Below are 21,687 nucleotides of genomic sequence, written 5' to 3'. Positions count from 1 at the left end.
TCATTGCTTCCGCCGGGGGTGGAATGTACTGTTGGCACTATGATTGAATATTGTGGATTTTTTCACGTGTGATATAAATATTTGTATCATCAAAAGTAGTATGGGGTGTGTAGTGAGGGATGATGTCAGTAGCAGTCAACACTTCAAAATAAACGATGTTTTAAAAGATATAGAAAAAAATGTAGTATTTGTATGATATTTCTAAAATTCATATAACTTAATGACCCCCCCCCACACACACACACACACATAATTTACCTTAATTTAATACTGTTAAACCCCTGATGGCTCGTGAGCACCCCTGCCTAGCTACGGGCCTGGTCGGAAGTGGCGTCACCTAGTGCACTTCGAAAGCGCCAATTACACGAGCAATCAAGCCCGCAGTATGCAGTACGCATCATTGCAGGCTTGTTTACTAGACTCGTTTGCTTGTTCACTTGTTTGAATTCATAGAAGTCGAAAGTGTTGGTTTTAGTTCTTGTATTGTGTGGAAATGCAGATATAAGATCTTTTTAAAATGCTGCGTGATTTATGGCTTAGGAGGAACAGTGCATTGTTAGTTTTATCTACTGGTTATATAAAGCATTGTAGTCGAAGTGTAATTCAAGAGATTCCCGCTTCAAGACTGAACTGTGAAACCATTCTCGATGTATGTTCAAGTACGGTCTTGCACCTTTTGGACACGGCCAAAGTACAATTCCTCCAAGATTCTTCATGAAATTACAAGGACACTGTGCGGCAGTTCGAAAGCGAGGAAGTTCACTAACGTTGCACTGCCAACTTTTGGCTAGAATCGAGGAGAGATTATAATGGTGTTGTGCAGAACTTTGATTTTAGACCAGTAAGGTTATGTTTAATCTAATCACCATTCATGCCAGTGGCGTATCTGCTATTTTAGTTGGGTATATTTTAAAGAGAAAGATGCGCACATTTGTCTCTCCAGCCAGCAAACTATGAATTTGCATTGCAGTTGTGCCTTGGTATAAACAATAACAATGTATCGGAAATACTCACAAAATAAGGATTTTAAAGTCAGCCCATGGACATTTCTGGGGTCTCGAACCCGATTAGCTCCATTTAAATACGCCACTGAATTATCTTCATCGCTGCACATAACCGTAAGGAGTTTAAAAAAGAACGACAAAAATTTTAAAATGTCATGTTTTAATTTCAAGTGAAAAATTAGTTGTTAATGGCAACAAGGAGCATGACTAGCGGGTGTTCGAGGGTGGGCTCTACCCCCCTTCTCCCCCTGAAATAACATAGTTACTCCAATATGGAAGACGATGATATAAATAGTTGCCCAACACCCTTGTATACAGAGGTGTAGCATCTTTCATCTGGTTTCTCCGGAATTCAGATGTCGCAACGGTCGGCCCTTGGAAATACTGCATTGTCTTTTTGTTTCCCAACAGGGAGGAACTGCTCGGGATCCCTCGATCCGGGAACTCCAAGGACATCGACTGGACGAAGGTGGCGCAGTCAGTGAGGATCGAATCCACAACCCTTCCGGCACCCATCAAGATCTCTGCAAGCGAACTGCTCAACCGAGTGAAGGCCACGCAGAAACAACAGACAGCCATTCAACCTTTCGTCCAACCAAGCTCAGGTAAGTTTAGGGAATTCATAGCAAGTTAGTTCTCAAATCTGACACTAGATGGCAGGAAAGCTTCGTGAAGGTTACTCCTGTACGAAAATACACTTTAAACCAGATCTACAGTGTCTTCTTTCTGGGCAATAGACTGCGAATTCACTTTCCTAAATTACCAAAGTTTTATGTTGAATGTATTATACTATAACGTGTTGCGTGTTCTGACCTTTAAATACCACATATCTTGTTTATAGCTTATTATTTTATTAATATATCTGAGCACACATTCTTTACAATTGCAAGGAATGATCCGTAGTCAATAAATATCAATTTTGTTATGCAGTATCCTACTTGTATTTTGTTCTTTCTACAAGAACAGTATGCTGTGGTTTTCATTATTTACAGGAGTAACCATCAACCTTAATGGATTAAAATTCCAATTCATTTCCACATTTATTGGAGTTAACCTGCCATTTAGGGAATGTACTCCCAGGATCCCGTTTCTTTCTGCCGTCCCGAGATCGCGGGATTACAAGATTCATTGTCCTGGATAGTATCAATTATTTGCATTACGCGTTCGAAACGTATTCCCCGTCTTAGCGTACGCTGTATTTTTTACATTCTGATGTTACTTTCTTCAATAATATGCATTTTTATCTCTCCTGTCGCTAAAACTCAATGCGCTTGTTATACACCCTTTAAATACTCTAAACCGATTTCAGAGAAATGGATGGGCAGAGTATTTAATACGTCAGTTATTGTTTACTACAATTTGTTGTGTAATTCCAATTATCAAAAAGAAGGCCTAATTATGTATTTGTAATAAGAATATTTTTGCATATTGAGTAGCGTCAATACTGTCAAGCCTCTGCAGAACTTGTTATCTTCTCTTTGTTTCCATTGTGTGTTACGTCCACATATATATAGGGTGTTCATAAAGTCCCGGTACCATTACAAAAGAACATAGCTTGGAAACTACATGCAATAGAACAATGCTGTTGATTGCAAAATGAGCTACAACTCTCCACGTTTATATGCCATACACCTCAATGTGCGGCCCTCTAGTTGCTCTCAGAACATGAAGGTGGTAATCCACTTCTGCCCATACATTCCCCAGCATAGCATATCACCAGTAACAGTTAGGATACTCTCCGTTATTCTTCTTCGAAGAGTAGCAGCATCTGGAACAGGAGTAAACACAATCTTTGACAGAAGAAGAAATCCAAGGGTGTGTGATATCAGGAGAGTGCGGTGGCCAGGGAATAGGTCCATCACGGCCTATCCACCTGCCAGGGAAATGCTTATCCAGAAGACCTCGAACATCCTTGGCCCAATGAGGGGGTGCCCCATCTTGTTGAAAAATCATGGTTGGCATATAAACGTGGAGAGTTGTAACTCATTTGGCAATAAACAGCATTGTTCTATTGCATGTAGTTACCGCGACTTTATGAACACCCTGTATATCCCTTATGTGTTGGCGCTTTCGGCACATATCAACTCTATTTTGAAGCTGCGTGGAATGATCACAAGGAAAGAATGAAAGAGAAGGGGATACATCATTTGCCAGCATCAAAGATTGGGTCCCAGAATTAAGAGCACCTAGTCCCGGAAACCGAGGATTGCATTTCCTACTAACATTAATCCCACAATACTCTTGTCTCAGAGAAGTAACTTGATATTCATCTAGACATACTTAAACAACGTGAAATCATATTATATATCTAGTACCCGTCGTTCTTGGCGGAGTGGTTAGCACAGTGAGCTACGACGCCAGGTGTCCCGAGTTCGAATCCCGGCCTTGCATGGGTGTTCCTTGTGAGTGTCCCTTCATATATTTCATATCATCGCTCATCCTCATCTTTGCGATCATTCAATCCATGTCTTACCAGTGCGAACTCATGATTTTCACCACCAAGGTTCTGAGTTTCAGTCCCAGCACTCATCCTCATCGTCGCGATTAACCAAAAGGAGGAAAGAAAACGACGTAAAATTAGGAAACTGACTGAAATTTTGCTCTAAGTCCACTTTTATCGGGACTGGACCTGTAGTTTAAAGTGGGATCCCAACCACCGCATATCGAACCAGAGACCCCTTGATTACAATAAAATATAGGGGTGTGCGGGATCCCGAAAAGTCTGGACAGAGATCAGGAAAAAAAAATCCATCCCGATCCCGACCTCGGGAAATTACTTCCAGACTTTTCGGGATCCAGAGCTGAATGGTCATTTTAAAAGTCGTTAATTCTCGACGTTTTCTGCATCGTAAATGTCTGGAACTTGTCGGAAATTGTTAGTTTTTGTACCAGAAATGCAAAAAGAATCTGTTAAGGAGGAAATGACGTGTAGAACTCGAGATTTCCAGAGCTTCGGGAAATTTCGAACATTTCCCGACTTTGTCTGGAAATTGTGAATTTTTTCCGTCCCGAGTGTCTGGATCTAAAAAAAATTCCGTCCCGATCCCTTCACGACCCAAGAAATTCTATCCCGCACACCCCTAATAAAATAAGAAAACTACAATATAGTACGTTCTACGTCACTGGCCTGCTACATCCGGTATTGCATTTAACCCTGACACCTAACCGAACCATTGTCACCGAACGTGGCCTACGAATTTACAAACAAACCTGAGAATAATGTGCCCACACAGCACACTTTCTCCCAATTTCTCGCGGTTGGACATTCATTTCTTCAGCACAGCGTCTGGCAGAAAGGGGAAAGCGAAAGTGCGACACCTTCTCTTGGCATGCTTTCACCTCCTGAAAGAACGGTACAGTTCACGCTCTTTATAAAGACATTATGACGCGCCACGGTACCACCTGAGCTGCAACAAACAAGAAAATATTAGCCAACTTCTCTTAAATATTAACTTTTCCTTCCACAAACATCGCACGAATTAAGCTTTGAAGTCATCAAACCACGCTGCTCATGGTTTCTTTATTGTTCACGACTTGGTTCCACTAACGTGTGGAAGGTGAAAGTGAGAATGTTCTTTCCTTTCTTCTTTTCGGATCCTGATCGTACCTTATGGCCCGAATCATGCCTGGAGCTTTGCGTTGGCCTGATTTTTCGCGGTGTAGAGTTCGTTGGCTTTAATTTAAGAGAACCAGGAAGACCAAGACATGTTGTTTTTTCAACATGTGTATTTTCTTCCTGTCTGTACCTTCGCTTGTTTTACGCGTCTCGGAATTTTGCGTGTGTGTTGTGGAGGAGTTTAATTGCTACGTCTGCAAGCACGCACGAAATTACGTACAGAACAGGCGTGACAAAAATTAATGGGAAAATTTCTAGTGGCGGACAAGTAATTGTAAGTCTAGTACGGAAGACATGTTTCAAAGGCATAAGTAGAACAGGATATCAGTACTGCTGTGGGGTATTCAAGCGCGATTGTCGTGCCTGGGTCGCCCCCTCTCGAAATGTTCTCTATCCACCCCCCCCTCCCAAATGGTTATGACTTTGTAAAGTACTACTCAGATAATTTCAATGTTCTTAAGGTGCATCTACATAAATGTGAAGTTGATGGTTGGTCACGTACAGATTTCAGAAATAAATATATCCCTCGACAAAATTAGGGATCCTTTCGAGACGAGACGAGACTCGTTTGTGAGAAATGCCTCCTCTCTCGTTCTTGGTCTCCAGAACCATCTCGGGAAAGTCCAGTTTATGCTCAGGTAGGGTGTGTGTGTGTCCCGCGCCATGGTTGTGGTTCCTGAGAATTCGGCCAGTGTATGGGATTGTGACCACCCGCCATCGTGAGGAAATTGGGGAGCTACGGATGAGTAGCGTAACCCGGTCATGGAAACCTAGAACGACTGAGGGTTCGTCGTGCTGACCACAGGTAGCACCTGACCCTCAGAGGCTATTGCTCCACGGGTTATTATTTATTTTACTTACGAGAGTCGTCCAGAAAATAAAGACCGTTTGGTTATACAAAATGAAAAAATACAATATTTATTGGAAAAAAACAATTCTGTTACATACCTGAAGCTTCCTTCACTTCTCTACATAATCACCTCCTACATTTAAACATTTGTCGTATCTGGGCACGAGCTTCAGAATTCCCATGTTATACTCTTCTGCCGCCCGTTCATTAAGCCAGGTGGTCACTGCATTCTCCAACTCTTCATCACTTCCAAAACGTTTACCACCCAGAAACTCTTTCAGCTTAGGGAAAAGGTGGAAATCGCTAGGAGCAATGTCCGGACTATAGGGTGGATGATCAAAAATTTCCCATCCGAATTGATCTAGCAATTCTTGAGTTGCACCAGCAGTGTGAGGCCAGGCATTGTCGTGCAGAAGCACAATTCCTCCAGAAAGGATTCCTCGCCTCCTGTTTTGGATGGCTCGCCGTAGGTTTCTTAGTCTCACAATAGCCATTTCATTGATCGTATTGCCTTTTGGCATGAAATCCACCAAAAGAACACCTTTACGATCCCAAGAGACGTATATTTAGTAGTCATTCATTGTTTTTCTGTCCAGGGGCAAGTCTATTCTTGCAACCTACATGCTGTTCGATCTTCAACCCTTCCCTTTGTAGCAGCGTAGGACCCATTTATTTTGATGTCAATCATTTAGTATCTTCTTCTTCCCCGGATTTTCTTTCTCCTGACCATCCCTTCAATAGCATCCCTTAGGATACAGTTTCTTCTCATCCAGTGACCCAACCGATTCCCTTATCTCTCCATGATTATCTCCAGCATTGATCTCTCTTCCCCAATTCTTTCCAACACTGTTTCATTCCCAACTTTTTCTGTCCATTTCACCCGTTCCATTCGCCTCCATAACCACACAAAAATCTACAATCTATATTTATTTTCAGAGCGCGACGCCCAGGTGCTATGCTACATGACGAGCTGGTCCCAGAAGAGGCCCGGCCTTGGAAAGTTCACCCCCGAGGACATCGACCCCTTCCTGTGCACTCACATCATCTACGCCTTCGCCACACTCAAGGAGCACAAGCTGGTGGCAGCCGACGAGAAGGACGTTGGGACCTCCTACGATAAGGGCATGTACGAGAGGGTAATGCAGCTCAGGGAGAAGAACCCCAATGTGAAGGTACGTAAGAAGCACCTTTGGGCCAAATTTCAAGAATGAACTCATTTCCTACAGCATTATTATAAATATCGAATGTTGGGAAGTTTATTTCTTAAAAGTAACAGAGTTCTTACAAGTAACTGAATTACAGTTACAACTATTCATTCTTAAAAGTTACTGGAAAATTTAGAACTTCTCTCTAGCTTTGTTAAACCCGAAGGTTTATGGCTGCATCAACACAAATCTTCCATCTGTCCATAGCCTAGGCAAGATCAATCCATCCTTTTCCATCCTTACCGATTTCCTTTAGGTGCATCTCAACGTTATCCCTCCATCTTCGTTTTTGCCTTTCTACTGGTCTCTTACTGTCCTCCTCCGTGGCCGCGCGGTCTAAGGCGCTGTGCTTTAGTCTCTGACTACGGGACGGCATGGGTTCGAGTCCGCCTGGGTTCAGTCTCTGGGTGTATAGGACCCACCATCGTGATTGGAGAGCTACGAGTGAGTAGCGTAATCGGGTTTCGGAAATCTACAACGACTGGGGGTTCGACGTGCTGACCCCACGTCACCCCACTACCAGTTGAAGATCTCCACACCACTGCGTAGGGATGTGGGAGGGAGACTGGCAGTCGGGAGATCTGCCTAGGCCCTTCAAGGGCTGTCGAGCCACGGGTTATTATTATCATTACTGGTCTCTTACCATCAGGTTTCCCAACGACAATTCTGTAAACACTTCTTTCCTCTCCAATTCGTGCCCACCTAAGTCTTCTTTATCTAATTATTCTAATAATATCTGGACATGAGTACAAATTATGTAGTTCTAAATTATGTAACCTTCTCCACTCACCTGTCTCCTCATCCCTTTTAGGTCCAAATATTTTCCTAAGGATCTTATTTTCAAATACTCTCAATTTATGTTCCTCTTTTAATGTAAGGGGCCAAGTTTCACATCCACTAACACTTACACAAGGCACCCAAATCTCAAACTCTCTTCCACGTAGCACACCCTGAACTGCAGTCTGAGGCTCTTCTCTATCTTCACGATTAGTAAAAAGTGGAACTTCTTTTTCTTCCTTTCCCCTTCTGACTCATAGCCAGGGTTGGCATGTTTAAAACAAAAGTGTTTAAAACACACGGCTTTGTTTTTTCCAAATGTTTTAAACGTTTAAAACAGTGTGTTTTAAACATGTTTTTTTAGAAGTGTTTAAAACACATTTTGGTACTTGATATTTTATAGTCTGTGATAATTTTTTTGTTTGGCAACACTGTATTTTCATTGAATCTGTGTCAATTAATCCGTGCTTTACGGGTCTCGCTTATCGCACAACACTTGAGCAACCTTATGTTCTGACGTCACGGGAGAAAGCTTTTTAATTTTAGGCTAAATTCCTACGTTGTTAGGTTAGGCAGGCTAGCTATGTATGCACAAGGTAGCAAAACTGTTGTGCGACAAGAAAGACCCGTGCTTTACTGTAGAAATCGAAACTTCTCAGTTCTTTGTTTCCTACCGTCCTATAAATTTGAGACTGGTGGAAGCTGGAAACTAATATCTGAATACACAATGCGTGATTTTTAGGGGTGTGCGGGACAGAATGTTTTGGGTCCTTTTATAGCAGAAAAATATTCCCGTCCCGATCCCGGCTTTTCGGGATCCCAAGCAGTCGGGAAATACCGAATGGTCATTTTAAAAAGTCGTCAATTCTCTACGTTTTCTGCATTGTACCTAAATGTCTGGAACTTATCGAAAATTGTTAGTTTTTTGTACCAGAAGTGCAAAAACAATCACTTAAGATGGAAATTACGTGTAGAATTCGAGATTTCAAGAGCCTTGGGAAATTTCGAACATAGAGAATTTTCCCCGTCCCGAATGTCGGGATTTAGAGAATTTCCCGTGCCGACCCAAAAAATTCTTTCCCTCACACCCCTAGCCTGCAGTATGGTACACCTTATCTCCAAAGGGAAATAAACTGTCCTTGCCGCCACTGTTCTCATAGCAATGAGTATTTTTTCTTTAACGACTAACTATAATTTACTGGGAAAAGGTTGACTTTTTGTTTAAAACATGTTTTTTTTAAAACTCATGTTTAAAACTATGTTTAAAACAAAAAAATATTTTAAACAAAAAAACAGTTTGCTTTGTTCTTTTTAAAGAAAACACAAATTTTACCAACCATGCTCATAGCTTCAGGGTTGCCTCTATCCACCCCTTCCATCTTTCCCGTTCTTTGCCACCTCTTGGTTTCTCTTATTTCTTTCCTTTGTTCTATTTCTTCTATTCCTTTTTGGAATGTCTTCTGGGTCTACCTCTTCTTCTCCTTCCCTCTGTTCTAGCTTCCATTAATTGTTTTGCTTTTCTATCTTCGTCCATTCTTACCACAGTCCGAACCATTTTAATTGTCTTTGTCAGTTTTTCTTCTATTGGCTTCTGATTTAATTCTTCTATGAAATAAAAAGCACAAAAATTAACCTAATGAAAGAACCATCTCACTGTCAACCACTTTCAAACGAGCATATTTGAAATAGGCTCCGAATATGTTGTACGGAAAGTCAAGGAGCACTACACTCAATCATGTTCGTTGAATGTTCCGAACGGACCCCACCTTAAATATACTCATCTTGGTTGAGGATTATGTTAATGCTTGTGTACTTACATGAGTGAAATGGCGGTGTGAATGTTACTAAGAAAATGCACGAATTAATTTCTTGTCGATTTACTTGTAGATTCTTCTGGCCATTGGAGGATGGGCCTTCGGTTCGACACCCTTCAAGGAGCTCACATCGAACGTCTTCAGGATGAACCAGTTCGTGTACGAGGCCATTGAATTCCTCAGGGAGCACAAATTCAACGGGCTGGACGTCGATTGGGAGTATCCGAGGTTCGTACGAGTTTCTGCGATTGAATACAGAGCGTTTGATTCGCTGCGCAACCGACGCTGGTCTCTCACCGGCGACTGCCACCGGCCTTGAGGAGCCTTTCCCAGAGCTGTCGGTTGCACGGTGAATCAAACTGCCTGAGAGATCTCTAGACATAATCGCGTTAAGATGTAAGCAGGGCCGCAACGAGGGGTAGCCTGTGAGGGGCTTAAGCCTAGGGCTCCTTCCAAAGCTATTTTAAAGTCAACAAAGTCACTAATATGCGACGGAGAAATTTACGCCTGGAATTTTCTTTCCCAAAGTAGTAGTAATAGTACGTTTTTAATGATGTTCTTTAGACACTAAAACCTAACTGAAATGTTCTTTAAATATGTTATTACTATTTTTTTTAATCGGAAATGTAAACTATGAATATTTTACCTTTAAACAGCCAATGGGTCATATATGACCCATAGAAAGTATAGGCAAAACAGCCAATGGGTCATATATGACCCATGGTGCCGATTACAACATTCACGTGTTTTTAGGACCTTCATACTTGTATGTGAGGTTGTAAACGCTGACAGATGTTCAGATAAAACTTTGAAATGTCATGTGGAAGACATTTATGAAAGAAAGATAATTATTCACGCATTTTATGCGATTTTATGGGGTTAATTATGGCATATTCATAAATATATTGGGGGTCAGATGTTAGTTTTTCTGATCTGAAGATAAATATGAAACCAATTACTTGTTTTAGTCTTATGATTGTTGAGCTATCCGAGAAAAGAGATATGAATAGGCTTGTTGTTAGTAATACATGTTGGTCAACAGCTGTTGGGGGCAGACCTCGCTTTTCATCAGCTTACAACCAAGATGTATCGACATGAAGTCTTGTGCTCTTCGGCCAATAGCAGTAGCCCCAACCTTATTTTTAAGGAATGACTTTTCTGTACGTTATTTCTATCATATTTGTATTAACAAGTAGTGGCATTTTCTTGGACTGAAAGAAACCGTTTCTGAAATTACAGAGGAGCTGATGATCGAGCTGCCTATGTGAATCTTCTGAAGGAGCTGCGACTGGCGTTCGAAGGGGAAGCGAAAACTTCACAGCAACCGCGACTGCTCCTGAGTGCCGCCGTACCTGCCAGCTTCGAGGCCATTGCAGCCGGGTACGTACTACTACATGGGTTTTAATGTATACTCTGCTTATTGGTAAGATGGAATGCATATTTCTAGATTGGGGAACGAAACTCGTGCCAGGGAATCGCTGGCAATACAATTTTCCAATCAAACTTTTGAATAATAAGGCAAGGCGAAACTTGATAGGGGCAAGGACACGATGCCTAAAATCTAAGAAAATGGTTGGGGTGAAAGGTTTATATACAGGGTGTACCAAAAGTTCCATTACCACCCCCCCCCCTCCCTTTGAATTGTAGACAAACCTGCAAAATGTTATTTTAACAGCATGCGTATGATGAGAGGATGGTGTACCATTAAATCAGACCAATGACCACCATTTACTCCAGAGGATCTGTGTGCACACCGTCATTTTCATGGCACAGTATTATTTGCCTCCAGGTGCGATGTGAAATCCTCCGTAACATAAGATGTCAGATCTGGATTTCGGGGTGGCCATTTTAAGAGAATTCCTCAATGATGTGTTCAGAGATAAACGGATTGGACGAGGATCGCCAAATTTACCAGCACCATTAAAATGGCCACTCCAAAGTCCAAATCTGACATCTTGTGATAATGCGCCATGGGGGCACATCAAACAGAAAGTCGTCCATAATCGTTATCAGACAAGTGAGAAACTTCAAGAAGCTGTTCGCAGTGCGTTTGCTTCCTTCACGCCAGCCAAGTTACGGAGGATTTCACATCGCACCTGGAGGCGAATAATACTGTGCCATGAAAATGGCGGTGTGCACACAGATCCTCTGGAGTAAATGGTGGTCATTGGTCTGATTTAATGGTATACCATCCTCTCATCATACGCATGCTGTTAAAATAACATTTTGCAGGTTTGTCTACAATTCACAGAGGGGGTAATGGGACTTTTGGTACACCCTGTATATATATATATAAAGGGTGTCTTAGAAATATTTTCGTTTTTAAAACTATTTAAATAAATACTTAAATTTTTTGTGTAAAGAAACATTTATTACCAAAAGAAAGCTTTATTTTTGGAAAAGAGGATTGGAGAAATGATGACCGTTCATGTTTTCACATTCAATTATTCTTGAACTGAAGTTCCTCAAACTAACTAACAATGATACAAATGGTCTGTACCGCTGGTGTCAAATCGGGACTTCTCGGTGGCCAGTTGATGCTTCCAGTGTTTTCAAACTTTCTCACCCAATATTTAATTAATTTTCCGCATGGGACATCTCTCATTCCTGCCAGCTTATAATGATACCGGTACAAACAACGCACAACGACATAGGAATCATTATTTTTGTAAAACTCACGAACACAGAAAGCACGTTGCTGCCCCGTAAAGCGCCCCGTGGCAACTAAATATTAGCAATGTTGGCAAGCGTTAGCGATCTATCTCATTTCTCCGTAATGTGCGAATTGCCCCAGAGGGCGGATTCAAGAACGAAAATATTTCTGAGACACCCTTTATATTCTGTGTGTGTGTGTGTGTTTAGGGTCAAAATTAATTATGATGAAGGAACTCTCCCCACGTAAAATTATAATGGGAACGATATTTTTACGATAAAATCGTTGGTGGTGGTGGTGTATTATCCATGTTACCATGTTTATCGCCGATGAACCAACTATTTTCATATATTCTTATACACTTAGCATTAATATATGGGTAATTGCTCATTACATATTATGCAAACTATTAAGGCAAGCTTCTAAACCACAATTTAAGTAAATTATGTAATTAACGTAAAGGCTTATTTATGTACACGACTGACTGAGCGTTCTCCATCGCACCCTTCTGACAAAAGGGTTTCCTCTCCGATTGTACACCCAACGGCAAAAGAAACAGCAGGCGAATTGTCCACCACCATTTTCATTTTGTCTGTATTACACAATATGATGACTAAGACTCGGAAGTTGAAGACCTATAAATTGCCAAAAAAAGGGCCTAAAAACGGAAAAAAGGACGTATAAATGTGATCCAAATTAATTAATAACTTCAGTTTTAATTACATATTTAATGAATAAAAAAATAAAAAATTCTGGTGGTATGGAACACACAGTGCAAAAAAACTGAAAGCTTTAAAACAAGAGAACGTTGCCACTTACAGCGCGACCTTCCAGACAAGTTACGGTTAAAGGACCTTTTACCGTACCTGCTTCAGTCGTCCAAAAATGTTTTTCTCTCGTTTCAGGGATGGTTGAAATATATTTATTTATTTCTTTACTACAGACAGGATGTTTAAGAGGTGATGAACTGATGGTGATTCGAATTGAGAATGGGCAGTAAAAATGTAGTCGAAAGAAGGTGAAGTTGCAAGAAAACCGTTAATACCTAAAGAAAAGTCTAAAAAAGTACCAATAAGCCAAAAAACTGCGAAAAAGGCAAAACAGGACAAATAAAACCCACCTTTTTCTGGCCTACAATGACCCAAAATGAACATATATTATGTTGGGCCTCGTCTTCGGACACTAGGAAAAAAAAGAGATTTTTCCTCAACTTTCGAGCCCTAGTGATGACAATGAATTGAAATAATGACGTCAATAAGCAGAGAACAATGCTTGCTTCGAACCAACATAAGTTTCATTCCTTAAAACAACACAGGATGTAGAATAAAAAAGTAATGAAAATAGCGGTGGACAATTTGCCTACCATTATCTATGCCAATTTCCCTTTCCAAGAGGCAAAATTTCCCATTTTGACCAATTTTTCCCTTCATCTAAACAAATATAATAATAATACTAATTATTATTATTATTAGCAATGGTGGTGGTAGTAGTAGTAGTAGTAGTAGTAGTAGTATTAGCAGAAGCAGCAGCAGTAGTAGTAATATTTCCGTTGGTCCATGCTCGTATGAATGAAAAATGAAACAAAATTTTCACATACATGTCAGCTTCATCGCTTTCTGGTCAGATGCCCCAGGTTTGAATCCTGGACAGGAATCCACTAAATCGGAAATTCTCATTACAATTATCCGAAGGTACAGAAAAGCGACGTGCAATAAACTTAAAGAAATGTAAGTAAATACAAGCTTGTATTCAAGGGAGCAGAAATAAGAAGGAACAGAAAAAATAAAAATATGGATATGAAACTGGAACTTAACATATACTGTTATAATGTAGAGTCAGGTATCTTAAAATTTGCCTGAAATTGTGGTATTTTTCATTGAAATTTCCTTTTAGACAAAATTTTGGTCCAAATTTCCCTTCATATGGCAACACTGGTATGGTCACGTGATGAGTATTAACTAATCAAATGAACGTTTAAAGCAACAAACAGGCATTTGTTGAATCCTCTGAACTTGAACACCGCTTTCCGTCTACTTGGTTGGACGTCATTTCTTTGCACCACCCTGACACTGGATACATCGGCACTGCACCGAGTGTTAAAACGTGTAGCGAACTAGATGGGGCTAGTGTTGGCGGGAGAAAAAAAAAACTACTTGTTCCTTCCTTTGCCGCGCTTAGCAGAGACAATGTGAAGCGAAATTACCCTTGGTGAAGACGAATGCAGGGTCCTCACTTATCGCACAACACTTTAGCAACCTTGTGTACTGACGTCACGGTAGAAGGCTTTTTTAATTTTAGGATACATACCTACATTGTTAGGCTAGGCTAGCTAGGTTTAGTTCTCTTAGCCTAAATAATAATTTTTAATTGTATTTATGCTAATGGAACCTAACCTAACCTCGTAGGCATTCCTAGTCTGACGTTAGAACACAAGGTTGCAGAAATGAAGTGCGAACGGGCAGACCCGCGAATGCACGTCCAATTTTAGGCAAAAAGGGAATTTTTATGAAAAGTATCAAAATTGCTGGTAAATTTGAAGTTTTCAGACTTCTGTTTTTGTTTTGCTTGCATGCCTGCATAGGTGTTTTGTTTATATTATATCTAATGAATATATAATAAATAAGAATTGTTGTGGTAAACCAGGTCAAATTTTCAGCATACGCCACTGCCCCTTGCACTCAACGGGATTCAGAACGCTGGCAAGAAAGATTCTTGAAAAGACGCTAGGCTGCGTACATTTAGAACTGAATGTTTCAGGTGCATTTCTTGTAGCGGATATATACCTTCAAGAACCGATTTTGGTAGTGTATTTGAGCGAAATCAATTGACGTTTATATTTCTTGTATCTTCTTTCAGATATGACGTTCCAGAAATCTCTAAATACTTGGATTTCATCAATGTGATGACGTATGACTTCCATGGCCAATGGGAACGCCAGGTTGGACACAACAGTCCGCTTTTCCCGCTTGAGAGCGCCACCAGCTACCAGAAAAAGCTGACTGTCGTAAGATTCGCTTCAACATTACTCTTGTTAGCTAGTTTTTTAAGTTTGTTGTGCTTAAGCTTGTCTGTGACAGACCGAAAATAACGAAACTTGTTGCTTAAGAAACCGTTAAAAGTTATTCTTCTTAAATCAGAGCGTTTTCTGAAAGAAAAGTCATTATTTCGGACACTCTGAAGAACTATAAAAACTGGCCAGTGTTATGATGCCATCTATAGGTGTGGAGCACAAATATCATGTAGCGTCGTTCGAAATGTCAACACAACTGTGTGTATACTTGGTATTTTTCATATTTTTACGTCGCTTTTCTGGCTAATCGCGTCGATGAGAATGAATGGCGGTTACATGAAATGCATGACAGGGCACTCGCAAAGGAAGAAAGAAACGGAAATACAGAGAGAGAGAGAGAGAGAGAGAGAGATACATTCGACTCGCAGCCTCGCAGTGGCCGATTGAGTAGATGTTCCATTGCGAGTGTCTTCATGAATTTCATCTTAAATACATATAAATGCATATAAATCAATATACAAGCATACATAATGTAAATATGTGTTTACAGAAAGAAAGTTGATTGATTGACTTGGTTTATTATGCTTCGCTTTTCTGTCACTTTCGGCTAATCACGTAGATGAGGATGAGTGATGATATGATGAAATTGATAAAGTGACATTGTTGAAACATCCATGGCCCAGACCAGGATTCGAATCCTGAATTCCTGGCGTGTTCTGTTAACCAATCCGCCACGGTGCTCGACACAAAAAGGAAGTGTTTATGTTATCAATTGAATTACAGTATTGTATTTGGTTCATGAAAGATTAAAGTCAACATTTTGATTTTAAGAGATAATTTTACATACTATGTTAACTTTTATGCAATCACCTTGGCTTAAATATTAACAAAAACTTTCTACATTTGTACATTATTCGCCAGTGCATATTTAAGTTTCCTTTTTTTCCCATTCAGGACTACAGCGCAAGGGAGTGGGTGAAACAGGGTGCCCCGAAAGAAAAGCTCATGATCGGAATGCCCACGTACGGAAGATCCTTCACCCTGGTTGACCCCAGCAAGTTCGATATCGGGGCTCCAGCCTCTGGAGGCGGTACTCCTGGAAAGTACACTGGAGAAGCAGGCTTCATGTCTTACTACGAGGTGAGTTGTTGTTGGTTTTTTTACACATTTGGTGTACGGTTGGTAATTTTAAATCTGGAAACGAGGGATTAGGTCATTTTAAGAAGGTGTAAAGGTTTCACAGGACTGTTTATGAACATTTGTAGAAGGTGTTAGGAAGTGAGTACATAGCAGGCTTCAGATATTAAAGTGATTATTGTTGTTCTTCTTATTACCTTTATTATACCCATCACACAGTTTGCTATTTTGGCTCGTATTCGATAGATTGTACACCCAACGGCGAAAGAAACAGTAGGCGAATTGTCCACCACCATTTTCATTCGGTCTGTATTACACAATGTGATGACAATGAAATAATGACGTCAATAAGCAGAGAACAATGCGTGCTTCGAACCAACATAGTTTAATTCCTTAAAACAACACAGGATGTAGAATAGAAAAGTAATGAAAATAGTGCTGGACAATTTGCCTACCATTATCTTTGCCGTTGACTGTACACTAGAGTGCTGTAGCGAGAGGATCGAGCGCTATATAGTTCGCACGAACGACGCTAGATAGCGTTCGGAATTGAGAGCTTCTTCGCTCGAGCGAATAACGCTCGAACGTGCAAAACAATCGGTGCACGTATAACCGTAATTTGTATGTGGTAGTGTGCCTTCAAATATGAATCGTGACGTGATAGACGCAGTCAAAATTGAAACTGAAATGAACACAGTCATCATCTTCATGCTAAAATGTAGTTTAGACTATCTTACCAATACTGTGACATGTGAAAATTAAACAGGTGATTGTGGGCTGAAACTGCCAGGACGGATATTTAACATGTACGGTTATTGCCATTTAAAATATTTGATTGTATGCGCTCGAGGGTGGAAACGAGTGCGAGCGAATGCTGTACGCACAGAACAAAAATTATATAAATTGACAAGTGATACAAAAATGCTGAGTCCAATAACACTTAACTTCATCTAATTTTGTGGGGGCAGAATCGTACTCCAGAGTCAAAATGTTTTCTCTCGTAAAAATAGCATCCAGGACAATTTTGTTAAATAGCAGTTAAATTAATTTGCGAGATCATAAAATTACTCACTACTTTGCTGTTCCGGTCCGAGAAGGTTAACAAAAGTACTAACTATTATCTTGACAATTTTAATGAACCTGCAAAGTTTTTTGGACAATTGCCCCCACCAAGTTACGCTTATGGACATTATAATGTATAAACTGCTAATGATGTACTTTTGATGTATGAAATGCATTAGAAGATACTTTCATCAATAGATGTTCCGTTTGATGCACTAAAAATGCATAAGAAAATCATTTCATAGTAGCTAAACGATTTTACGATAATTTCATGTTAGGTTTACCACATACTTGTCTCATGAAGTCTCCTTTTGTTCTCGAAATGCATTTGCAAATATTCGTCTTGTTTCAATCAGAAAAATTTCGATCCCTTTTCTGTATCGTCTCGAGATGATACAAAATAATGTTAAGAAAATATTTATTTTTTTGGGGGGTGGACTTTTCTGTCCAGCATCATATTTATTTTTAGCTTCAATATGAACTAACTAACTCCCTAGCCTTCTTAAACCCGAAGGTTCATGGCTGCAGCAACACAGGCCTTCCATCTTTCCCTATCTTGAGCAAGATCTATATACTCTTTTCCATCCCTACCGATTTCCCTTAGGTCCACCTCAACGTTGTCCCTCCATCTTCTTCTTGGCCTTCCTACAGGTCTCTTACCATCAGGTTTCCCAACAAGAATCCTGTAAACTCCTCTTTCCTCTCCCATTCGTGCCACATGGGCTGCCCACCTAAGTCTTCTTGATTTAATTATTCTAATAATATCTGGACATGAATACAAATTATGTAGTTCTAAATTATGTAACCTTCTCCAATCACCTGTCTCCTCATCCCTTTTAGGTCCAAAGATTTTCCTAAGGATCTTATTCTCAAATACTCTCAATTTATGTTCCTCTTTCAATGTAAGGACCAAGTTTCACATCCATATAATATTACAGAGAAATTACTGTTTTGTATATTTTAACTTTTAGTTTCTTAGATATTAAACGAGAAGACAAAAGTTTATGAAGAGAGAAGTAACATGCATTTCCTGAATTAAGCCTACTTTTTATTTCCTCTTTAATATAATTTTCATTTGTTAATATTACTCCTAAGTATTTGAATTTGGAAACTGGTTCAAACGAGTTGTTATCAATAATTAGATTTTGATTATTACCTAACATTTGGTTTCGTCCTGTAAGCATATATTTAGTTTTCTCTTTGTTAACTTCCAAACCTATCTCTCTAGCAGTTTTGAAAAATATTTTAGCATTATTCTTAATTGTATTCACATCATCCCCCAGTAAGTCTACATCATCTGCATATGATAACAACTGAGTCACACCATTTAATTTTAGTCCTTCTTTAGTTTCTTTTACCTTCCTTACAGCATATTCTAAGGCAAAATTAAAGAGCAATGGAGATAATGCATCTCCTTGTTTTAACCCATCGTGAATTGTAAATTTGTCAGACATATTAATACCCACACGAATTTTACTTTCTGTTTCACTGGTGCATATTTTTATCATACTAACAAGCTTCTTAGGTATTCCAAACTCTACTAATATATTATATAATTTATCTCTTTTGACCGACTCATATGCTTTTTTGAAATCAATGAATAGCTGATGGACATTTTGATTATATTCCCATCAATATGAACTACTTTACAATATTGTTACAACAATAATACTTTTGTTACTTAAAGTTCTTTACAATTTACACACTTCCTGTCGCATGGTGTTAAGATATTTCGCTAAAGTTCTGACACATCTCGATCTCAAGCGACAGGTAACATGTGCGACTTGTGCAGACACTTTGTTAGGAAAGCTTGCATTTATTGCTGCATTTTTTTTTCCAGTGACACGTATTGCTTTGATCTGAAACCTTCCTTACACAAAATGAAAACGAGAGTACACTTATGTAGATGTGCAGGACATGTTCGGCCAACTGTAGATTGTGGTAGAAATTTATAATGATTAACACATCAGAGCCATCTGTTGGAACGTTTTAGAAACACTTTCTCAGGCTGCCTGTACGTACGTGCGTGTGAGAAGAATGACCATGACTACTAACGTACGCCATGGGCGAGTTGATGGTGCTACAGCCCCTCCCGAAATTTTGAGAAAATCAACATTTTTAAGTGAAACTCAGTACACAACTACAAAAATCCCAACGAGATATGTAAATGCGAACCCCAGTTAAAGTGACACCGGATTGCCATTCTTGCCTTCGAGTACAATTTTAATTGAGTGAAAAGCTCCAAACATACAAAATATTTTCTTGTGTTTCCCCATCCGCTCTAGAACGAAGCCGCAGTGATTTAGTCGCTAGGGCGTCTGACTTCTACGCGGGAGACTTGGGTTCGATTCCCGAAGTGGGTGATCTAAGCGGCTCACCCAACCTCACATCAATGGGTACCTGGGAGGTAAAGGCGGCCAGACCGTGGTGCTGATCACATCACCTCCAAAATGACCGAGATCGAGAATGTGTGGGGTCCTACCCCCACATCACCTAAATGCAGGGTTGTTAAAGGTCCAGGTATCCATACATTCTAATGGGTTCTATTGGGTTCCGCTGCAGGACCGGAACCTATTTCCTCGCACAATTTAAATTCGGTCCAAGTTGCGTATTGTTACATTGAAAAAAGGTTCCTGGACCGTATTTTAATTGTTCCTGAAAATAGGTCCCTGGACCGTATTTAAATTGATGCGGCAAAAAAGGTTCATGGACCGAAAAAAAAGGTTCCCGGACCATATTTAAATTGATCCGGAAAAAGGTTCCTGGACCGAATTGAAATGATTTAAATATGAAAAGGTTATGCACTGTCTAGAACTCATTTACGTTTGCTGTTTTTCTCTCCCAGTCAGGGATTGAATTTACTTACAATTACAGACCAGGCTTGACCGATTAAAAGTTGCCTTTTAAAAATGTCCGCGAGTACGTTTTACATTGGAATGTCACACTGCGGTTGTAGAAAACGTAGCGCAGGGAATAAATCAAAACGCTGTTGTTCTCTCGTGGGCCAGATTCAAAAACTCCCTTGTCGAAGAGTTACTGTACATAACGCAATGGACTATATGGCGTCACATTGAGTTCAAACAAACCCGTCACGTGTTGCTCTGGCGTCCGATCCAAGAACGCAGCCAATAGGAGCTGTTGATGAGGTAACGTGAGGCTGCTGTGTTCCCAGCAGATATCACAACAGGGAAGGGCACTGCTGCTACAACCAAGTGAAGGAACGCGTGCGAGAGAATGGGGCTACATGGAGAGGGGCAACGTGACTGCAGCGTTTGCGTCTCGCCCATTTCTATCATGTACTTTAGATTCTCGAGACAGCCAGCACCTGGATTAGTCTTTCATGTTTATCGTCAGATCCGTATTCGATCCAAGTTGCGTATTGTTTCGTTTGAAAACGGAACTTGGACCCTATTTAAACTGATTCGGAAAAAAAGGTTCCTGGACAGTATTTAAATTGATCTGCTAGAGGTCTTCTTGCTGGCCACTATAATCGCTTTCATCTCTTTTTTTTGTCACAATATAGAAAAATTATAATATGATGTACACGAAACACAACTGTATATTCAGATTCTGGCCGACCACTGTATCGTGCAAGACAACTCCGAAAGGAGGTGAATGACTTTCAACGAAAAACCTTGGGGTAAAAATAAAGAAAACTACATTGGCACTTAATTGTTTTAATCCCTTTGATTCAGTACTTTAAACACAACAAAACAACGGGTTTTGTCTAATTATTCAACTATTCTGTTGTAATAGTTTTTCTTGTATGTACAGTGGGATCCATAAGTATTGCTCAGCAAATTGTCCATGACTATTTTCGTTCGTTCTTATCTTCATCCTACGTATTTTTAAGGACTGTATTTTTATGTATACTGGTTCAGAGGTTGTAAGCAGATTGTTTTGTGGTTTGTATCAGTTCTTGAAGCTCTCATTGCATAAAACAAAGGGAGTAAACGTGGTGATGGACAATTTGCTTGATAATACTTATGGATCCCACTGTACGCATTGCTTGCATTGTAGAATTATTTTCCTATAGTTTACGGTTAATACAAGCATAAGAAAACAGTTTTTCGTTGTGACGTTTCAGAAGAACACACGCTCCTTTCATCACACATTTATTTTCATTTTTACTCAAGATACAGTTATAACAATGGTTAGCAATTTTTTAAACAAAAATAATCCGTTATATAATGGATGTTGTCAATGTTACATTGTTGTAATATAGCAACTTAACTGTGAAAAAAGCAGTCTGTTTCACTTTTATTTCAGATAAAAAAAATTGATCATATTATTTTTTTATTTAAAATTATGAATCCCAAATGTCATCAGGTAATTCAAAGTCATCATTGCTTTCACAGAGTTTCTTGATGTTTTCTGTTACATTACATTTTAAAGATGGTGGCTTAATCCATTTGTGAAAAAGAAAACTCCGTACTGGATCTATGTTACCATTTTCATTATTTAATTTATTCGAGTGGTCTTCTGCAACATTGCTAACCATTGTTATAACTGTATCTTTAGTCAAAATGGAAATAAATGTCTGATGAAAGGAGCGTGTG

At 39.7% G+C, this 21,687-nt stretch overlaps 1 protein-coding gene across 1 annotated transcript in view; it reads left to right on the top strand.

The window, feature by feature from the left end:
• Nucleotides 1-21,687, top strand: part of Cht7 (chitinase 7) — a 179,155-nt gene that overhangs the window by 150,843 nt on the left and 6,625 nt on the right. The window contains exons 8-13 of the mRNA XM_083110804.1: nt 1,416-1,609; nt 6,407-6,642; nt 9,340-9,494; nt 10,506-10,646; nt 14,776-14,923; nt 15,884-16,069. Coding sequence (XP_082966930.1) covers nt 1,416-1,609; nt 6,407-6,642; nt 9,340-9,494; nt 10,506-10,646; nt 14,776-14,923; nt 15,884-16,069 — 1,060 coding nt within the window. The remainder of the gene's footprint in view (nt 1-1,415; nt 1,610-6,406; nt 6,643-9,339; nt 9,495-10,505; nt 10,647-14,775; nt 14,924-15,883; nt 16,070-21,687) is intronic.

This window comes from Lepisma saccharinum, chromosome 24 (genome assembly GCF_977018435.1).
Source record: "Lepisma saccharinum chromosome 24, izLepSacc3.1, whole genome shotgun sequence".
NCBI classification, from domain to species: Eukaryota; Metazoa; Arthropoda; class Insecta; order Zygentoma; family Lepismatidae; genus Lepisma; species Lepisma saccharinum.
Note: the sequence above shows the minus strand (reverse complement) of the source record. Positions and strands in the feature narration are given on the sequence as shown.